The sequence below is a fragment of the Podarcis liolepis genome, assembly GCF_965112155.1.
Source record: "Podarcis liolepis genome assembly, chromosome: 15".
Taxonomy (NCBI): domain Eukaryota; kingdom Metazoa; phylum Chordata; class Lepidosauria; order Squamata; family Lacertidae; genus Podarcis; species Podarcis liolepis.
In genome coordinates this window covers 30999794-31019022 of record NC_139566.1, presented here as the reverse complement: position 1 = coordinate 31019022, position 19229 = coordinate 30999794, and the positions used below count along the sequence as shown (strand labels likewise).

The 19229-nt window shown below is 47.1% G+C and overlaps 2 protein-coding genes across 4 annotated transcripts in view; one reads left to right on the top strand and one right to left on the bottom strand.

Moving 5' to 3' along the window:
- Positions 1-16251, top strand: part of LOC310695104 (somatomedin-B and thrombospondin type-1 domain-containing protein-like) — a 35628-nt gene extending 19377 nt beyond the window's left edge. Inside the window, exons 4-6 of one of the 3 annotated variants that reach the window (XM_083479102.1) lie at positions 11159-11317; positions 14511-15075; positions 15231-16251. In XM_083479102.1, the coding sequence (XP_083335228.1) occupies positions 11159-11317; positions 14511-14616 (265 nt within the window). In that variant the 3' untranslated portion in view covers positions 14617-15075; positions 15231-16251. Of the gene's footprint in view, positions 1-11158; positions 12770-12950; positions 13760-14510; positions 15076-15230 lie in introns of those variants that run through there. The other 2 variants (XM_083479103.1, XM_083479101.1) reach the window with 2 other exon arrangements.
- Positions 1-19229, bottom strand: part of LOC310695090 (uncharacterized protein) — a 136245-nt gene that overhangs the window by 100973 nt on the left and 16043 nt on the right. The window lies entirely within an intron of this gene.

Sequence of the window (19229 nt, the reverse complement as noted above, 5' to 3'; positions counted from 1 at the left end):
CTCCCTATGGGAGACTCAGATACCTCCCCACTGTTCTCGCTGGAAGCGTCCCTGAGCCCTCCCTCCTGCTCGCATTCCCTCAGAGATCCACTCCTCCCCCTGCTGGTCCCTGCTTCAGCTGTTGAGTCTCTTTCTTCCTCCCTGAGCCCCTCCACCACCTGATGCTCCGATGGCAGTTCCCTGACATCCACCTCCCCTCCAGGGCCCCCCTCACCCCCTCCCATTTCCTCTCCCCTGGGAGGTGAAGGGCTAAAACCCCGAAAAGAATCTTCCTCATCTTCCGACGTCTCGAACAATTCCCTCCATCGATCGTCGTCCTGGCTCGCTGAATCCTCTTCCTCTTCAGAATCTGGGAACCCCTCCAACTCCTCTTCCTCGTCGGTGGTGGCACGTAACAAATCTCAAAGTTAAATTTGGAGAACTCCTGGGCCCATCTCAACTGCCTTTGGTTGAGCACTCGCGCAGTTCTCCAGTACTCTAGATTTTTATGGTCCGTGCACACTTGCACCTTATGTTGCGCACCAACTAGCAGATGCCTCCATCTCCGGAACGCCTCATGAATAGCAAGCAGTTCTCGGTCGTACACCGTGTAGTTCCTCTCGGATTTGTTCAGCTTTCGCGAAAAGAAGGCACACGGTCGCCACTCTGACTCCTCCTTCCCCGGCTGCAGAAGAAGCACCGCCCCTATGGCTCTGTCAGATGCGTCTGTTTCAACCCTTAGCTTCTTTCGTAAATCCACATGCAGAAGTTGTTCTTCAGAGGCGAAGGCCCTTTTCAACTCCTCAAACGCTCGCTCCGCCTCCGCCGTCCATACAAACTTCTTTTTACTGCTGAGACAGTCAGTGATGGGCGCCGTCAGGTGGGCGAAGTTGCGGATGAACTTACGATAAAAGTTTCCAAACCCTAGGAACCTCTGCACATCCTTCTTGGTTTTGGGTGTTTTCCATTCCAGCACTGCCTGTACCTTGCCGGGATCCATGGCCAATCCCTTGTCTGACAGGCGGTACCCCAGGAATTCCACCTCCTTGGTATGGAACCGACACTTCTCCAGTTTCACCCACAGCCTGTTGGCTTGCAGTCTGCTCAACACTTCTCTGACGTCTCTCACATGTTGCTCCTCATTCTCCGAATACACCAACACATCATCTAGGAAAGCAACGCAATTCTTGTAGAGCAAAGGGCCCAGTACGTGGTTCATAAAAGATTGAAAACACGCTGAGCCTGCTTGTAATCCAAATGGCATAACGAGGTATTCAAATGCCCCCAAAGGGGTAAACATGGTGGTTTTCCATTCATCCCCTTTCCTTATGCGTATCAGGTTGTACGCCCCCCTTAGATCCAGCTTTGTAAAGATCTTTCCCTTCCTCACCCTGGTCAAAATATCATCAATCCTGGGCATAGGGAAAGCCACTGGTTCAGTCACTGCATTTAACCTCCTAAAGTCACATACAAGTCTCGGCTTGTCCGCGTTTTTTTTGTCCACAAAAAACACTGGGCTACCCCCTGCTGCTTTGGACTCTCTGATGAAGCCTCTCTTCAGGTTCTTGTCAATAAACCCTCGCAACTCCTGCATTTCTCTGTCTGACATGGCATACAACTTGCCCACGGGAAGCTGTGCTCCAGGGAGTAAATTGATCTGGCAATCAAAGGGCCTATGAGGTGGTAGTTGGTCAGCTTCCTTCTCGCTGAACACGTCGCTGAGATCTGCATACTGTGGTGGTACCTTCACCTTCTCCATTACTTCAGTCCCTGCTAGTGTGGCTTGGGCCCCTGCTGAACCCTTTTCCCCTTTGCAGTGTTCTAAGCAATGTGCTGAACCAAAGGACACCACTCTTTGATGCCAGCCAACCAGCGGATCATGTAGAGCTAGCCAGCTCATTCCCAAAATAATGGGAGCGCCTCCCAGGGTGGCCACATTAAACGCTATCAGTTCTGTGTGCCTTGCCACCCTCATTATCATTGGGACAGTCTGCAAGCTGACTCCTCCTCCCAACAACTCCCTGCCATCAATCGTGGTCACCTGCAGGGGGTTGCTTAAAGGGATAGTCTGTATCTGGTGTTCAGCAGCAAACTCCTTGCTCATAAAATTGCAGGAGCTGCCTGAGTCCAATAGCGCCTTTATTTTTAGGGGGTGCCCATTTTGCAGCTCTAGCGACACTTCAATCACTAGAGCAGGTCGAGGAGCTTCTGGCACGGGCACTTTCACTGCTCTTTGGCCTGGCTGCAGTGCCCCGATTGTGGCAACCAGGCGTTGGCTTTTACCTGCTCCGTTCCCCCCTGTTCTCCCCCCTCAACAGCTCCCACCATCCCTTGCCATTCCTTCCTCTGGGGGCAGACTCTGGCAAAGTGGCCTGGCTGTTGGCAGAGATAGCATTTCCGGGCGCCCTTTCCCTCCTTCTTAGCCCCCTCGCTGGGTTTTGAAAATGCGCGCGCGCGCGCTGTTCCGATTTCCATCGGCTCTGCCGGCGGGAAAGCTGGCTCAGGAATGTCTGGAATGCGGAACTCCTTCCAACGTTCCCCTCTCCCTTCCCGCCTCTCCAAGGCTCTTGCCTCCTGCCGCGCTCCTATGGTCAGCGCAGATTTGGTCAGCTGATCCATAGACCCCGCCCTGGGGCTCCGTGACAGCTCGTCTTTCACCCCCGAAGAAAGACCTTCTTCAAATAGCATCTGAATGGGTGGCGCCGATAAATCCCAACCCAGTCTGTGAATCAGCATGGTAAACTCAGTCCAGTACTCACGGACAGATCGACTTCCCTGCTTGCAAGCCATTAGCTGTCTGCGCACCACCCCTTCCTCAATATCGCTGGAAAACATGATATCCATTGCACGAAAGAACTTCATCGTGTCCTTTAGTACGTCATTGTGCGTTGCCATTAGGGGTCGAACCCAGTCTCTCGCCCCTTTCTCAAGATGCCCAATTACGAAAGCAACTCGCGATTCCTCATCAGGGAACTCATCGAACTGCACATTAATGGCATATTGCATCTCTGTCCTAAAGGCATGGTAATCATTGGGGTCCCCCCCAAATTTCTGCACCAATCCTGGTACCTTTCTGGGGAACTGAGTGGCTCTCCCCTTCTTGTCTGCATCCTGAGCCCTTCTCTCCTCCAGCCTCGCCGTCTGCAGCGCCAGTTGGACCTCCAACGCTCGGTATCTATCTTCCAAGCTTGGACCAGCTCCAGCCCCCGCTCCTCCGGTTCCGGTTGGTTCGCTCATGATGCTTTCTCTTGCACAGGCAGCGTACAGAGACTGTCGGACTGCTGTTAGGGATTGATTAGCTGCTTGTGCGTAAAAGTGCTCCCTCAGAGTTTGTGCGACCCCACAAACCTCCGTGTGTGACGGAGCTCCTCAGACATGTCTGCTCTAGTCACTAGTAGAGTCCGACAGTGGCTGTCTGCGGAAGCGTTTCCAGCAAAGGAGCTCCTTAACGGAAACGCGTCTCCTGGACTCACGGCGTGACAGTTTCCGGCGAGGTGTGGGTCTCCCTATGGGAGACTCAGATACCTCCCCACTGTTCTCGCTGGAAGCGTCCCTGAGCCCTCCCTCCTGCTCGCATTCCCTCAGAGATCCACTCCTCCCCCTGCTGGTCCCTGCTTCAGCTGTTGAGTCTCTTTCTTCCTCCCTGAGCCCCTCCACCACCTGATGCTCCGATGGCAGTTCCCTGACATCATGTTTGGAGGATACAGGGGAACTTATCTTTCCTGTTCCCCACATTCACCTTCTCTAGAATGGCCCTGGGAGCCAAGCCTCAGCGGCTGACTCTGATTGGCTCCAATCAGCACAAAGCAGGAGAAGACCTCTTCTTGGTATCTAAAAAGCACCTCTCCCATGCTGATTGGTTGGTTCTGGGATTCTAGTCTTTGACACCCACCCGGGAACACTGCACCTCTGAGCCAGACAGATTGGTGGGGCAGTGCCCCATATGTCCTAGTGAACCAATATTTCAGACCCTCCAAATGTCCCTATTTTTCCAGGGACAGTCCCAGAAGCCGTCCCGGTTTATGATTTGATCCCAAAATGTCAAGCTTTTCCTTAGGATGTCTCTATTTTAATTGGAGAAATGCTGGAGGGTTATGGAGGTAGGCAACCCCTGAGCTAAGGAGATAAGTAACTATACAACCTTTAGAAGACATCTGAAGGCAGCTCTGTATATGGGAGGTTTTATTTCAATGTTTAATTTTATACACACACACACACACACACACACACACACAGTGGTGCCTCGCAAGACGAAAAGAATCCATTCTGTGATTCTCTTCGTCTAGCGGTTTTTCCGTCTTGCGAAGCAAGCCCATTGAAGGATTAGAGGATTAGCGCTATTAGCGGCTTTTAGCGGCTTTTAGCGGCTTATCTGCTGATCGGATCAGCTGATAAGCGGCTTAGCGGCTTAGAGAAAGGGGGGGAGGGGGAAAAACCAGCAGGAACTCACAAGACATTGTCGTCTTGCGAAGCAAGCCCATAGGAAATTCGTTTTGCGAAGCACCTCCAAAACGGAAAACTCTTTCGTCTAGCGAGTTTTCCGTCTTGCGAGGCATTCGTCTTGCGGGGCACCACTGTATATATATATATGTTGGAAGCCACCCAGAGTGGCTGGGGTAATCCAGTCAGATGGCAGGGTATACATTATAAAATAATAACTATAATCAGGCAGAGGGCCTTCTTGGTGGTGGCGCTGGCCCTGTGGAACGCCCTACCACCAGACGTCAAGGAAATACAGTCATACCTCGGGTTACAGACGCTTCAGGTTCTGTTTTTTCGGGTTACTGACCCGCCGAAACCCAGAAGTACCAGAACAGATTCCTTCCGGGTTTCGGCAGTGGTGCATGCGCAGAAGCGCAAAATTGCAACCCGCGCGTGTGCAGATGTGCCGCTGCGGCTTGTGAACGTGCATCCCGCACGGATCACGTTTGCAACCCAAGCGTCTACTGTAAGCAACTACAGTGGTACCTCGGGTTAAGTACTTAATTCGTTCCGGAGCTCCGTTCCTAACCTGAAACTGTTCTTAACCTGAAGCACCACTTTAGCTAATGGGGGCCTCCCACTGCCACCGCGCCTCCGGAGCACAATTTCTGTTCTCATCCCGAAGCAAAGTTCTTAACCCGAGGTACTATTTCTGGGTTAGCGGAGTCTGTAACCTGAAGCGTATGTAACCCGAGGTACCACTGTATCTGACTTTTAGAAGACATCTGAACGCAACCTTGTTTAGGGAAGTTTTTAATGTTTGATATTTTATTGTGTTTTTAATATTCTGTTGGGAGCCGTCCAGAGTGGCTGGGGAAACCCAGTCAGATGGGCAGAGTATAAATAATAAATTATTATCATCATCATTATTATTATTATTGAATAAAGGTAAAGGGACCCCTGACCATTAGGTCTGGTTGCAGACGACTCTGGGGTTGCGGTGCTCACCTCGCTTTACTGGCCGAGGAAGCCGGCGTACAGCTTCCGGGTCATGTGGCCAGCATGACTAAGTCGCTTCTGGTGAACCAGAGCAGTACACGGAAATGCCGTTTACCTTCCCGCCTGAGCGGTACCTATTTACCGTATTTTTTGCTCTATAAGACGCACCAGACCAGAAGACGCACCTAGTTTTTGAAAGAGGAAAACAAGAAAAAAAAAATATTCTGAATCTCAGAAGCCAGAACAGCAAGAGGGATCACTGCGCAGTGAAAGCAGCAATCCCTCTTGCTATTCTGGCTTTAGTGATAGCTGCGCAGCCTGCATTCGCTCCATAAGACGCTCACACATTTCCCCTTACTTTTTTAGGACGGAAAAAGTGAGTCTTATAGAGCAAAAAATACGGTATCTATTTGCACTTTGACGTGCTTTCAAACTGCTAGGTTGGCAGGAGCAGGGACCGAGCAACGGGAGCTCACCCCATCACGGGGATTTGAACCGCCAACCTTCTGATCGGCAAGTCCTAGGCTCTGTGGTTTAACCCACAGTGCCACCCGCATCCCTTATTATTGAATAGGATGTCCCTATTTTTCATCAGAGAAATGTTGGAGAGTATAGTCTTTGCTGGCTCAATCACACAAGCAGCATCTAATCCTGGCCTGGAGGACTGAGGAGAGAGGCCCCTCTTTTGCATAGTTACTTGGGAGAGCTACACTTCTTCCCGGCTCTCTTTTCCTTGGAACAGAACCAGAGCAGAGAGAGAGACAGGAAAGCAGCCAAGGCCAAGCAATTTCTGGACGATGTCGCCTTCCCCTCTGATGTTCCACTGATTGTCTCCGGCCGCCGGATTCTCGCACCAGAGTGTCGTGCCAGCCAGAGATTCTGGCCTAATTAGGGAGACGCAATCAAAGCGGCTCCGAGAGGGAGAAGCTTTGGTGTTGCTGAGATACAGCAGACGGGCTTTGCGATGTCCGTGCATTGCTCCCGGAGCTGTCGCGTGACATCTGGCAAAACAGGCCTCCTTCGTACATGGCGTTCTCAAAACCGTGGATGCAACAATTTGTGGAATATGCAGAAATGGTGAAGCTTACCGGAAGAATAAGAAATCAAGATAATATTTTTTTAAAAAATAAAAGAATAGAAATCGTTTATTGTGTACATTGCGGCAGCCTTTGGCTATGTGCAATAAAACTGACTGAGACTAAATGGTTTATTGAATATTTACAGATAAATTGCAAACAGATAAAAACATTGGCAGGGTTATTGTAACCACCTGCAGTTTCATAAGAGTATATATCTAAAGAAGATGAATAAAGGAGCAAATTAAGTTCATTTGGATATGCTGAAGATATTAAAAATAAATTTAAGGAACTGTAGAAAGAAGAGGAAGGAAGCCAAGTTTTTATTTTTCCATTTGTGTGTGCAGAATTAGTCACACCTTTACTTTTGTTGTCTCTTACATAAATATTTAGGTCAGATCCATCATTTCTCCTTGTTGCTCCTTTGAGTTAGGTTCTTACAAAATGTGCTCTCCCAACAAAAACACACATGTACACAATCTGCTCCTTTGCAGATTGACACACCTTTGAAACGTCAAAATGATTGTAAAATTAGTGAAATGTATAAACTTGAAAAGTATATATATATATATATATATTTGCTTTCGTAGATTTTCACGGGTACAGGAATGCAGGTTTTGGTGTCCTCGGGTGTCTTCCCGTGTAAAAGTTGGGGTGTCTAGGCGACGTTTCGACGAGGTCTCACTCGTCATCTTCAGGCTGGTGCTTTCGGCTTCTTGTTACTGGAACAGAGCAGGATCTCAGTGTTTGAGTTCCTATAAATACTGTTTAGGGGGTGTGGTGTATAGCCTCCAGTGTTCTGGGCAGAGAGGAAGTTCCCAGGCTAGTGTGCCTTTTCTTCTTTTGTTCCTTAATTACTTGAGGGATATCTTGAGTGATTTCTTGGGTGATATTCTGAGTACCACTTAGGTGGGTCATTAGGTGTGGATTAGTTGCTAAAGCCTTCGTGTCTTGACATCTTGAGCTTTGTGAAGAGTTTTTCTGAGAAGATGGCTGTACTGCACTTAGTTGTGCTCTGGCTTGGCTTCGTGTATAGGGGCGAGCTGTGGTTTTGTGTCTTGTGCCAGCCAGATCTGTGTAGTTGTAGCACAACTAAGTGCAGTACAGCCATCTTCTCAGAAAAACTCTTCACAAAGCTCAAGATGTCAAGACACGAAGGCTTTAGCAACTAATCCACACCTAATGACCCACCTAAGTGGTACTCAGAATATCACCCAAGAAATCACTCAAGATATCCCTCAAGTAATTAAGGAACAAAAGAAGAAAAGGCACACTAGCCTGGGAACTTCCTCTCTGCCCAGAACACTGGAGGCTATACACCACACCCCCTAAACAGTATTTATAGGAACTCAAACACTGAGATCCTGCTCTGTTCCAGTAACAAGAAGCCGAAAGCACCAGCCTGAAGATGACGAGTGAGACCTCGTCGAAACGTCGCCTAGACACCCCAACTTTTACACGGGAAGACACCCGAGGACACCAAAACCTGCATATATATATATATATATATATATATATATATATATATGAATGAAACAAAAAACTGAACCATCACAGTAAACAGATAAACCCACTAGCAGCAAACTTTACAAAAGACCTGAACGATTTTAAATGCCAGCAATTATTATTTTTTTTTAAGGACTTCTTCTGGGGTGTTATTCAACTAAATAATTGTGCCAGGGCAAGGATTAGTATTAGTGTAATAGGACTCCCACCCAGGTGTCCTGTGCCATCTCCAAAGCTGTGCCAGAAGGCTGGGTGGGAAACCCAGCCCAAATTCAGGGGGAGGAGAGTGTGAAAATACTCCATTGTGTAAGGAGAAATCCTTGTGCTGTTGGAACAGCGTACTTATCATTATAGTGAATACAATCCTTAGTGCTGATATAATCATGGCATGGAGCCATGCCAGACACTCTTGAGAGGGCATTTCACAACAGGGGCCACCACCAAAAAGGCCCTGTCTCCCATTAGCCACCCAACACACCTCATTTGGTGTTGGTGGGCACAGAAATTTACTTAATAAATTGCATCCCAATCCGATGGAGATATGTGTGTATCTACCCCCATGCAGGGAAGGCAGAGGTGAAGTTGGCTGTGTGCCCTACCTCACAGAGAACAGTTCTCTATCTGAAAGCATTCTATGTTTGAAGGGTTCTCCAGGTCTGGTTCCACTATACAGTGGTACCTCTGGTTGCGAATGGGATCCGTTCCGGAGGCCCGTTTGCAACCTGAAAAGAACGCAACCTGCGTCTGTGCATGCGCGGGTCGCGGGTCACTGCTTTTACACATGCGCGTGATGTCGTTTTGCGCGTCTGCGTATGTGTGAGTGGCGAAACCTGGAAGTAACCCTTTCCAGTACTTCTGGGTCGCCATGGGATGCAACCTGAAAACGTGCAACCTGAAGCAAACGTAACATGAGGTATGACTGTACTTTTAAAGCCCTCTGATACTACTTTAAACAGCCATGGCCTCCCCAAGAGAATTATGGGAGCTGTAGTTTGTTAAGAGATTTTTTTTTAGGAGGACCCTGTTCCCTTCACAGAGCTTTTTCCTGGACTGGACCACCACAGAACAGGATGGTCTGTTTTGCCTCCGGGAATGCTGTTTGGGAGCCAGGAATAAACAGGAAGTCGCAGAAGCAAATAAGAAGCTTTGGATTATGAATCCCAAGAGAAATACCTAAGTAGCATTCCTTGGTCATCCCTGCAGGGTACCCCTGCTTGATCAGCCACCATACTATAAACAGAGAAAAAGAACAAACATATCTGACCAATCCTGTCTCCTTTATGCTAGCACTGACCTTTGGTGTGTAAACTGTGTATTCATCTTTCTCCTAACCAGCAAGCTGAGGATGAAGTTTGGATTCTTCTCCATCTGTTGATGGAATCACTTAGTAAAAGACCTTTCTTTCTTTCTTTCTTTCTTTCTTTCTTTCTTTCTTTCTTTCTTTCTTTCTTTCTTTCTTTCTTTTTATATGTGTCAGGGACTGTGCTGAGGAGGAATGGTGGGAGCCTCCCCCTTCCCCTGTTCCTGCTCCTGAATCTTCCCAGGAGCAGGAGGGCAGTATAGATTTGGAACAGTGGTTTGCAGAGGGGCATAGTTCAGAAGGCAGAAGCTGGGAAATACTGGATGGGGAACAGCTAGCAAAAGGAACACTGGAAGAGAGAGTGTTAACAGATTCACAGTCTCTGGACAGCATTCACCCCCCCCCCCTTCTCCAAAGTCCCAGAGAGCTCAAAAACTGGCAGAACAGAAAGCACAGAGAGTACAAACTCAGATTACAAGACGTAGAAGTGACGTAGATTAATAGGGACGGAAGGGGGGTGTAATCCTTAATTGGGAGCACCACCATTTCTAGGTGATGTGTTCTTTGTTCTCTCTCTATGATTATGAAAGTTACTAACTGGTAAGAAGACTCCTTTTCCTTTGTTCTGCTTATCTACTGCCATGGGGGCAAGAAGCCGATTTCCTGAAGGCTGACAATATGTTTCTATCATGCCACCTCTTGCTCACATTTTCTTTAAGCTAAAAAGTCCCAAATGCTGCCACCTTGCCTCCTAGCGGAGTTGCTCCGTTACGTGGTCCCATCAGCAGCATCCTTCCGACTCCCGGGTACCTAGGCTGCTAGCCATCTTCCCCCCTCCCACAAGGCTTGACAGAGCCAGGGCAGAGAGCGTTGTCCTCGCTTGGGTGTGGCTTCGTGATCAACTCCACATCATCACGACAGTGTCGTTGTGAAGCCAGATCAGAGTGAGGGCAACGTGCCCTGCCCTTGCTCTGGAGTCTTCTGCCTAGAAAAGAAGACCCAATAGCTGTGACAACCTTCCTACCTAGTGGGCGGCTGTGTTTCAGTTTGTATATTCTGTTGAAAATAATAATAATAATAATAATAATAATAATAATAATAATAATAATAATAATAATAATAATTTATTTGTACCCCGCCCATCTGGCTGAGTTTCCCCAGCCACTCTGGGCAGCTTCCAACAAAGATTAAAAATACATTAAAATGTCACACATTAAACTCTTCCCTAAACAGGGCTGCCTTCAGATGTCTTCTAAATGTCAGGTAGTTGTTTATCTCTTTGACATCTGATGGGAGGGTGTTCCACAGGGCGGGTGCCACTACTGAGAAGGCCCTCTGCCTGGTTCCCTGCTGCTTTGCTTCTCGCAATGAGGGAACCGCCAGAAGGCCCTCGGCGCTGGACCTCAGCATCCGGGCAGAACAATGGGGGTGGAGACGCTCCTTCAGGTATTCTGGTATAATGACCAACTTGGGTATAATGGCAACTTAGGGCTCTTCGATACTTGTCCCATGATTTCTCAGTACGGGGCTCAAAGGTTTTTCTTTTCCCCAGGGAAAACCCACAGTTGGCCGCAGAATTAGAACAAACATCCACTGGGTATTGCACAGATTCACATTTTTTTCCGATTCAGTGGTAAACAGAGGGTTTTCCCAGGGGAAAACTTCTTGGACCTGTACCTAGAAGAAATCACAGGATGAATGCAAGTGTGTTGCATCTCTCCCCCCCAATCCTGTTGTTGTTGGCATCCGTCTGTCTCGAGAGATGATGACCTCCATTTGTGTATGTCTGGGGTGCGGAGGGCAGGAATGGTTTGAAGGCAATTTAACCAAGCATGGAGACCTAACCCTTTCCTTCCTCCCTCTTTGTGCTTTCCAGTTACTGCATCTACTTCCGCCTGACGCAGGTGAGCCCTGCCTGCCGCCTGCATTTCTGGAGCAGGCCGCTGGTGAGAGAGCGTCGTGTCTGCGTGGAATGCCAAGGGAATGCCGTGGGCAGCAAGAAACGGTGCCAAGGGGACGGTCTGCAGGGAGCCAGGTGTGTGGTTGCAGACTTCTTCAATAAAGAGACCCCTGTGATCTTTGAGACAGCTTTACTTGGTCCAGAGCAACAGCAGCCATTGGCGGAACCCACAAAAGTGGACTCTGCAGGCCCATAAATCACACAGGCTTCTACAGAGGCTTTCCATTGCCTTAGTTTTACACATGCATAGAAATTAAGTCATGTTCTCAGAGGGAAAGCATGTCTGCATTGTCAGAGAAGGATACCTGATCCAGCAAGAACAGTGTGCCGACTCTCTGCCAGGCTAGCTCGCAGCTGGGTGGCGCTGTGGGTTAAACCTCAGTGCCTAGGACTTGACGATCGTATGGCTGGCGGTTCGAATCCCCGCGGCGGGGTGAGCTCCCATCGTTCAGTCCCAGCTCCTGCCCACCTAGCAGTTCGAAAGCACTCCTAAGTGCAAGTAGATAAATAGGTACCGCTTTCTAGCGGGAAGGTAAACAGCGTTTCCGTGCACTGCGCTGGTGCTGGCTCGCCAGAGCAGCTTCGTCACACTGGCCACGTGACCCGGAAGTGTCTTCGGACAGCGCTGGCTTACAGCCTCTTAAGTGAGATGAGCACGCAACCCCAGAGTCGGTCACGACTGGCCCGTACGGGCAGGGGTACCTTTACCTTTACCTTCATATATATATATATATATATATATATATATATATATATATATATATATATGTTGTTTAGTCGTTTAGTCGTGTCCGACTCTTTGTGACCCCATGGACCAGAGCACGCCAGGCACTCCTGTCTTCCACTGCCTCCCACTGTTTGGTCAAACACATGCTGGTAGCTTCAAGAACACTCTCCAACCATCTCGTCCTCTGTCGTCCCCTTCTCCTTGTGCCCTCCATCTTTCCCAACATCAGGGTCTTTTCCAGGGAGTCTTCTCTTCTCATGAGGTGGCCAAAGTATTGGAGCCTCAGCTTCAGGATCTGTCCTTCCAGGGAGCACTCAGGGCTGATTTCCTTCAGAATGGAGAGGTTTGATCTTCTTGCAGTCCATGGGACTCTCAAGAGTCTCCTCCAGCACCATAATTCAAAAGCATCAATTCTTCGGCGACCAGCCTTCTTAATGATCCAGCTCTCACTTCACTTCCATACATCACTACTGGGAAAACCATAGCTTTAACTATACGGACACACACACACACACACACACACACACACACATTTTTTAAATTAAATTTTATAATTTACATTTCAAAATATTCATTTAAACAACCTTAAACCAGTGACTTCCCTTCTTCTCTTTCCGTGGTTCATTTTGCATACCAAACATCCCTGCATATTTTACATAAACTAAAACATTCAGTAAACCATTGTTACATCCATCAAAACTTATTTACACTGATGAATTTATCTTCAGGCTACCAACGTTTTTAAATGAACACAATTTTCACCCATATATTCAGTAAACATTTTCCAGTCTTCTTTAAACGTATTTTCTTCTTGTTCTCTTATTCTGTATGTTAAATCTGAAAGTTGCCCGTATTCCATCAGTTTAAGTTGCCATTCTTCTTTGGTCGGGACCTTGCTCGTTTTCCATTTTGGGGATAGCAAAACACAGGCTGCAGTAGTAGTATACATAAATAACCTTTTTTGACACCTGGGAATTTTAGTCTGAATTATCCTCAACAGAAAGGACTCTGTTTTTTTGTGTGTGTTTTTAGGAAAGTACCTTTAAACATTTTTTCCAATTCATTATATATTATTTCCCAATATTCTTTTACCCTTTTACAAGTCCACCACATAGGATAAAATATACCATCAACCTCGATACATATAAAGCACTTTTCTGATTCGGACTTATACATTTTAGCAAGTCTACTTGGAGTTAAATACCATCTGTAAATCATTTTCTGGTACTTCTCCTTCAATGAATAACATGCTGTGAACTTCAAATCGCTCTTCCAAAGTTCCCCCCAGAGATTCAAATCTATATTATGTCCTATATTGCCCAGTGTGTCATAGAAGCTTTAACAAGTTCGTCTTTTGTTTCCTAATCTAACAACAGATTGCACATTTAGATAACTATTATCCTGCACAAATATGTAATTTCTGCTGTAGCTCTCTGAGGGGAATTTAGCCCGATTTAACAACTCTGTGGTGACGTATGTGTGTATATATATATACACACACACACACACACACACACACACATACATATGGCACAATATTATTTCTTATATAAGTATTGAGGCACACGGTCACTCAGTTCTATCAGTATATTCTAATGTATGGCTCATTTAAGACTATATTTAAGTCTATCTTTATTCTCAACGATGGAATTCACAGGTGGAGAAATACTTTGATTTTCATAAATATTTATTATTTGTAAATTTTGGGTTAAAAGGGGGGGGAACGCTATAAATAAGTCAGAAATTATATCATTATAACAAAAGATAATAATAAAAACCTATGGAAAATCGCTTAGAAATATATTTTTGCTCTCCTGCGCCATCTGCTGTTGCATGTTTATAACACATTCAAATCGCTGGTGGTTGTTGTTTTTTTACTAATGTAGCTGAGTCCTTTGTGTGAGTTACTGCTTTATTACCCTTTGAAGCTGTGCTGTATCTTTGAACTTCTGTCCTTCCAGGACATGAAACATTATGATTTGATTTACAGTAGAACCTCTTACTTACGACCGCCTCTACTCCAAGTCGCGACCGCGGCAAACCTGGAAGTAAATACAGTTTTACCTCTGGTTACGTACTTAATTCGTTCTGGAGGTCCGTTCTTTCTATTTCTGGGTTAGCAGAGTCTGTAACCTGAAGTGTATGTAACCTGAAGTGTATGTAACCCGAGGTACCACTGTACTGGGTTTGCCGCGATTCACACACATGCAGAAGCGGTTTCTGAGGTTTGCACATGCGCAGAAGCACCTACCGCCGTCTGCACATGCGCAGAAGCGCGCCGCCGCCGCCTGCACCTGTGCACAACGATGCTTCTACTAGCGTCCCGTTTCGCTTAAAGGACGGGCCGCCGGAACGGATTATGGTTGTAAGTAGGGGTTCCACTGTATTTATTTTTTTACTCGCTGTTTTCTTACTTTTTGTTATCTTTGCGCTTTATTCATTTAGATTGCTTTTTGTAACAAATCAATTAAAAAATGTTTTTAAAGAAGGAACTGGAAACTGTACCTCAACGACTCCATCCTATCTTCTGTCTTTCTCTAGAACATTCTGGACTGCGGCGTCCATCGCTGGCTGCCAGGGGTCTTGGGTACAGGAGTCTCTACAGGAGAAATGTGTGTGCCCTCAACTCTCCTTTATCTTCATATGACGTCCTGTCGAGCTGAGTGGCAATCTTAAGAAAGAGAGGAAAGACTGAACGTCAGCCGCAGCTGTTTTGGGTTGTTTTCTTTTGGTAAAGAAGAGAGCTGAAGGAGTCAAGCTACATTTTGCCAATCATTATGCAAACTCATTGTTTCCACTTGTTTTATAATGGACACCTGACCGTGTATTGTTTCCAAGCACTAGAACGTCTGATTCAATCTCCCTTTGTTTTAAAAAAAGACAAAAAGAACTGCATATATATATACATTATATACCTCTGAAAAAGGTATACTACCTCCACCATTGCCGCTAAAATGGAAGATGGCATATTTTGTCTGCTTTCCACAACGACTCCCGACTTTATTTAAGACAGGGAACCTTTCCACCCCAGCCCAAGAAACATATTCCCTTCTGGGCGATGTTCCAGGGGTCAAATCTCCATTATGGGTGGAGCCAGAGCAGTGGCGTAGCGTGGGGGGTGCAGGGGGGGCCGGCTGCACCGGGCGCAACATCTGGGGGTTAGGGTTAGGGGGCGCAAATCCACGGGTTAGGGGGCGCAAATTACTTGCCTTGCCCCGGGTGCTGACAACCCACGCTACGCCACTGAGCCAGAGTCAAAAGCGGGCAGAGCAAGAAATGTCAATTTTATATTCACTCATTGTGGGAATGTTGTGAATACTAGGAAAGGATATATTGATGTAATACGGTGGTACCTTGGGTTACATACGCTTCAGGTTACATACGCTTCAGGTTACAGACTCCGCTAACCCAGAAATAGTGCTTCAGGTTAAGAACTTTGCTTCAGGATGAGAACAGAAATCGTGCTCTGGCAGTGTGGCGGCAGTAGGAGGCCCCATTAGCTAAAGTGGTGCTTCAGGTTAAGAACAGTTTCAGGTTAAGTACGGACCTCCGGAACGAATTAAGTACTTAACCCGAGGTACCACTGTAGTATCTTTCCTAACTCATGCTTGTGAGTCAGCAGCAGAGTACATTCCCCAATACAGTGGTACCTCGGGTTAAGTGTGTGTAAAGCAAGGTTGCTGAGGGAAGTGGCCTGGGGAGGTTCCCAGGGGCCAGGTATAGAGGTGTTGAAGGGCCACACTCGGCCCTTTCTCGATTTAAGACAAGAAGCTACCAGCAGCTGCCTGCTTCTTTATTTCTTGAACCTTAAACACAAAGGGGGAGAGTTTATGTGTGGGAATGTAGGGGGACTTATCTCCACCCCCTTTCAATTGATTTTTAAAATTAAGTTTTCAAAGATTTTAACAGACAATATACCATGTCTCTTATATTTTTCTTTTTGACTTCCCAGCCTCCCCTCCTTGATGTTTTTGTTCTTTTAATGTTGGTTGCTGCATTATACTTGTTACTAGGTTTAAAAATGCTGCTTTAAAAACCAGGACATTTTGCAAAATTTTAAAAATCCACCTGGACAGAAATTTTAAGCCTGACAAAGAGGATGCGTTTGTGGAAAACCCGACTTGTTACCAAACCCCCATACACCATCCTTATCGGTATTTTTATTCCCCGCCTCCTGCCGTTCGTATTTCGAATCTTGCTCACTATTTTATATCGCAATAATACTTCATCGGAAAGTCCAAAAGAAGGCCTCTAGTTTTCCATTAAAAGTTCATCATTTCTATCTCTTAAGTTTTACAGTCCAGCGAATGTAGTTTGTACTTAACAAGACCCATCAGAATTAACCAGACTTAAAGGGGCGTGGCTGCAAATCACTAGCACCACACCCCATACATACTATTGAAAAATACAAGTTCAGTAAGGCTTACTTTCAGGCAAAGGATGTGGGTGGCGCTGTGAGTTAAACCACAGAGCCTAGCACTTGCCGATCAGAAGGTTGGCAGTTCGAATCCCTGCAATGGGGTGAGCTCCCGTTGCTCGGTCCCTGCTCCTGCCAACCTAGCAGTTTGAAAGCACGTCAAAGTGCAAGTAGATAAATAGGTACCGCTCCGGCGGGAAGGTAAACAGCGTTTCCGTGCGCTGCTCTGGTTCGCCAGAAGCGGCTTAGTCATGCTGGCCACATGACCTGGAAGCTGTATGCTGGCTCCCTCGGCCAGTAAAGCGAGATGAGCGCCACAACCCCAGAGTCGGTCACGACTGGACCTAATGGTCAGGGGTCTCTTTACCTTTAAGGGATGTCCGAGGATTCAGACAGCAATGAAAATGGAGATTGCCAGTGTTTGGCTCATATTTGCATTGTGTATCCTCGGCACTGAAACGAATGGAGCGGTATCACGTAGTAGCAATGTAAATTTACATAATTAACTTTGCAAATTATGTGAGGCGTGCAATTTTGCGATAGCAGACAGTGAGACAAATAACGTCGTTTTCTGGCAGAAAGTGAACTGCAGCAAAACAAGAGCGCTGGGTGTGGTGAAAATTGTGCCTTCTCACACCCCCTGCTCCCCAGTCATTGGGCATGGGGTTGCAGCTAAAATTATTTATGGAATAAGGGCTCGAATCAATGGTGAAGTTTTTCACCTAGCCTGTGGCGGTACTTGAATTTGCAAACACATTGAAAGAATGAAACATTGCCAAAGATGGCTGTTTGGGGCACATTCCATTCTTCCATAGCTTCAGAAACTTGCAAATCCCATTTGACCAGTGACTATCTTGGGACAAAATAATGAATATATGCAGTGGCGTAGCGTGGGGGGTGCCAGGGGTGCTGGCCGCACCGGGCGCAACATCTGGGGGGGCGTGAGTCCAGAGGGCCCAGCCCCGTCGTGCCCTCGGCCCACCCCTTTTGTCAGAGCGGCCGGCCAGCCTCCGCCTGCTCCTACCTTTCCCACCCAAGGACTGCGGCAGCGCCCGCCCCCGTGGCCACCTACCCCCGCCTCGCCCATTGGCTTGCCTCCCTCGGCCCCGCCTCTCTCCGATGGCCATCGCCTTATTTCAGGAGGTAGGGAGGCTGGACGGGGAGGTGGAGTCGGAAGCGGGCAAAGAAGGAGGGGATCTCGTAGCCAAAAGGGCTGCACCGGCCGGCAAAGGGCCGGGGAAAGTTTGGAGAGGAGAAACGCACCGTCATGATTTCCTGGTGGAAGCGGCAGGATTAGGGATGGCGAAGCGTAATTACGCACGACTTTCGCTGGGTGAGAGCTTCGGGGATTGATCGGAGGAAATGGGAATCAATTGGAATATGAGAAAGAGAGAGAGAGAGGGACCATCATTCATAGGCATAGATTTGTAGGGTTAGGGGGCGCAAATTACTTGCCTTGCCCCGGGTTAGGGGGCACAAATTACTTGCCTTGCCCCGGGTTAGGGGGCACAAATTACTTGCCTTGCCCCGGGTGCTGACAACCCACGCTACGCCGCTGAATATATGCAATCCTTGAGGAAATGGTAGATTCACCATAATACCCCCAAGTGTGAAAAAAGTCTTTATAAATTCCAGCATACCCTACTGGATATTATCATTAAAGCCCTGAATACCTTGGACCTGGGATGCTTAAAAGGCTATTTTCTTCTACACATATATTTCTGGTGTCCCTTTAAAATATATATTTTAAAGTTAAACTAAATTCAAACTTGTAACCGAGTCCCCCGCTGCCCTGCAAAGCAGAAACTACTACAGAAACAGGGGCAAAACAAGGGAGGCAGAAATTTATCAAATATAGGAGCCACTAGCAAAGAAAAGCACAAGTCTCTATCTCATGAGCAAAGCCTAATTTCCCTTCCCAAGGAGTCCAGGGCTTTTCCTTTGGTGTCAACTAAAAAGACGAGGGCGATCTTGCAAATTAATTTGACACCTCCAAAGTCAGCTCGGCACATCTGAATAGCTGCAGCCATATCGGCAACAGGGAACAATGGAGTCGTGCGTTGCAGGCAAATCCCTGATGGCTGTGTGCAAAACTTTGGCATGCTGTCTGCACATTCCCTCCCCGCAGTGTCACGGTGAAGCATGATTTGCAAAATGAAAGCTTGGTGTGACATGTGCCCCTTACTCAGAGGTGTTACTGGATGAGAGAATGAAAGGACGGGGAGGGGGTGGGGGGAGGAGAGATTGAACAGCTAGAAGGGCAGAGAGAAATGAAATGAAAATAAATCCCAGCTATTGATTATCGCTATTATGATTTACTAAATTTATTAGCTGCTTCTTCTTTTTTGCCATTGTTAAGTTGTGGGTGAACATATCAGACGACACAGTGATTCTTCAAACAGCTCTTGTTTATTCACAGGCCAGAACAGAACTGAACTGAAGGGTTCAGCCAGCCTGCTTATATAGAGCTCCAGTACAACGCAACAGTAACAGTAACAACTTTCTGTAACTATCCAATCACTGAACGTCACTTTCTATTCCTTATTTGCATATGTGGACCTGAGTGAAAACTATCTACACTATCCCCCTGCTGGCCCAGGGTGAGAACTTCAGTACATAGCAGCCACGGTGACTCAAAGAGACTTAAAATATTTTAAGTGAGAAGGAAACACACCTTGAAACCAGCATCAGGGGTGTGGGGGACAAATCTGAAAGACCGTTCTGCATCAAAACATCCCACCCATTCAAAAAATGGTTGTGCCTGATTAAAAAGGAATGTTTTTGCCTGGCACCTAAAGATAGGTAATTATGGCACTCTGGGGAGGGTTTTCCACAAGTGTAGA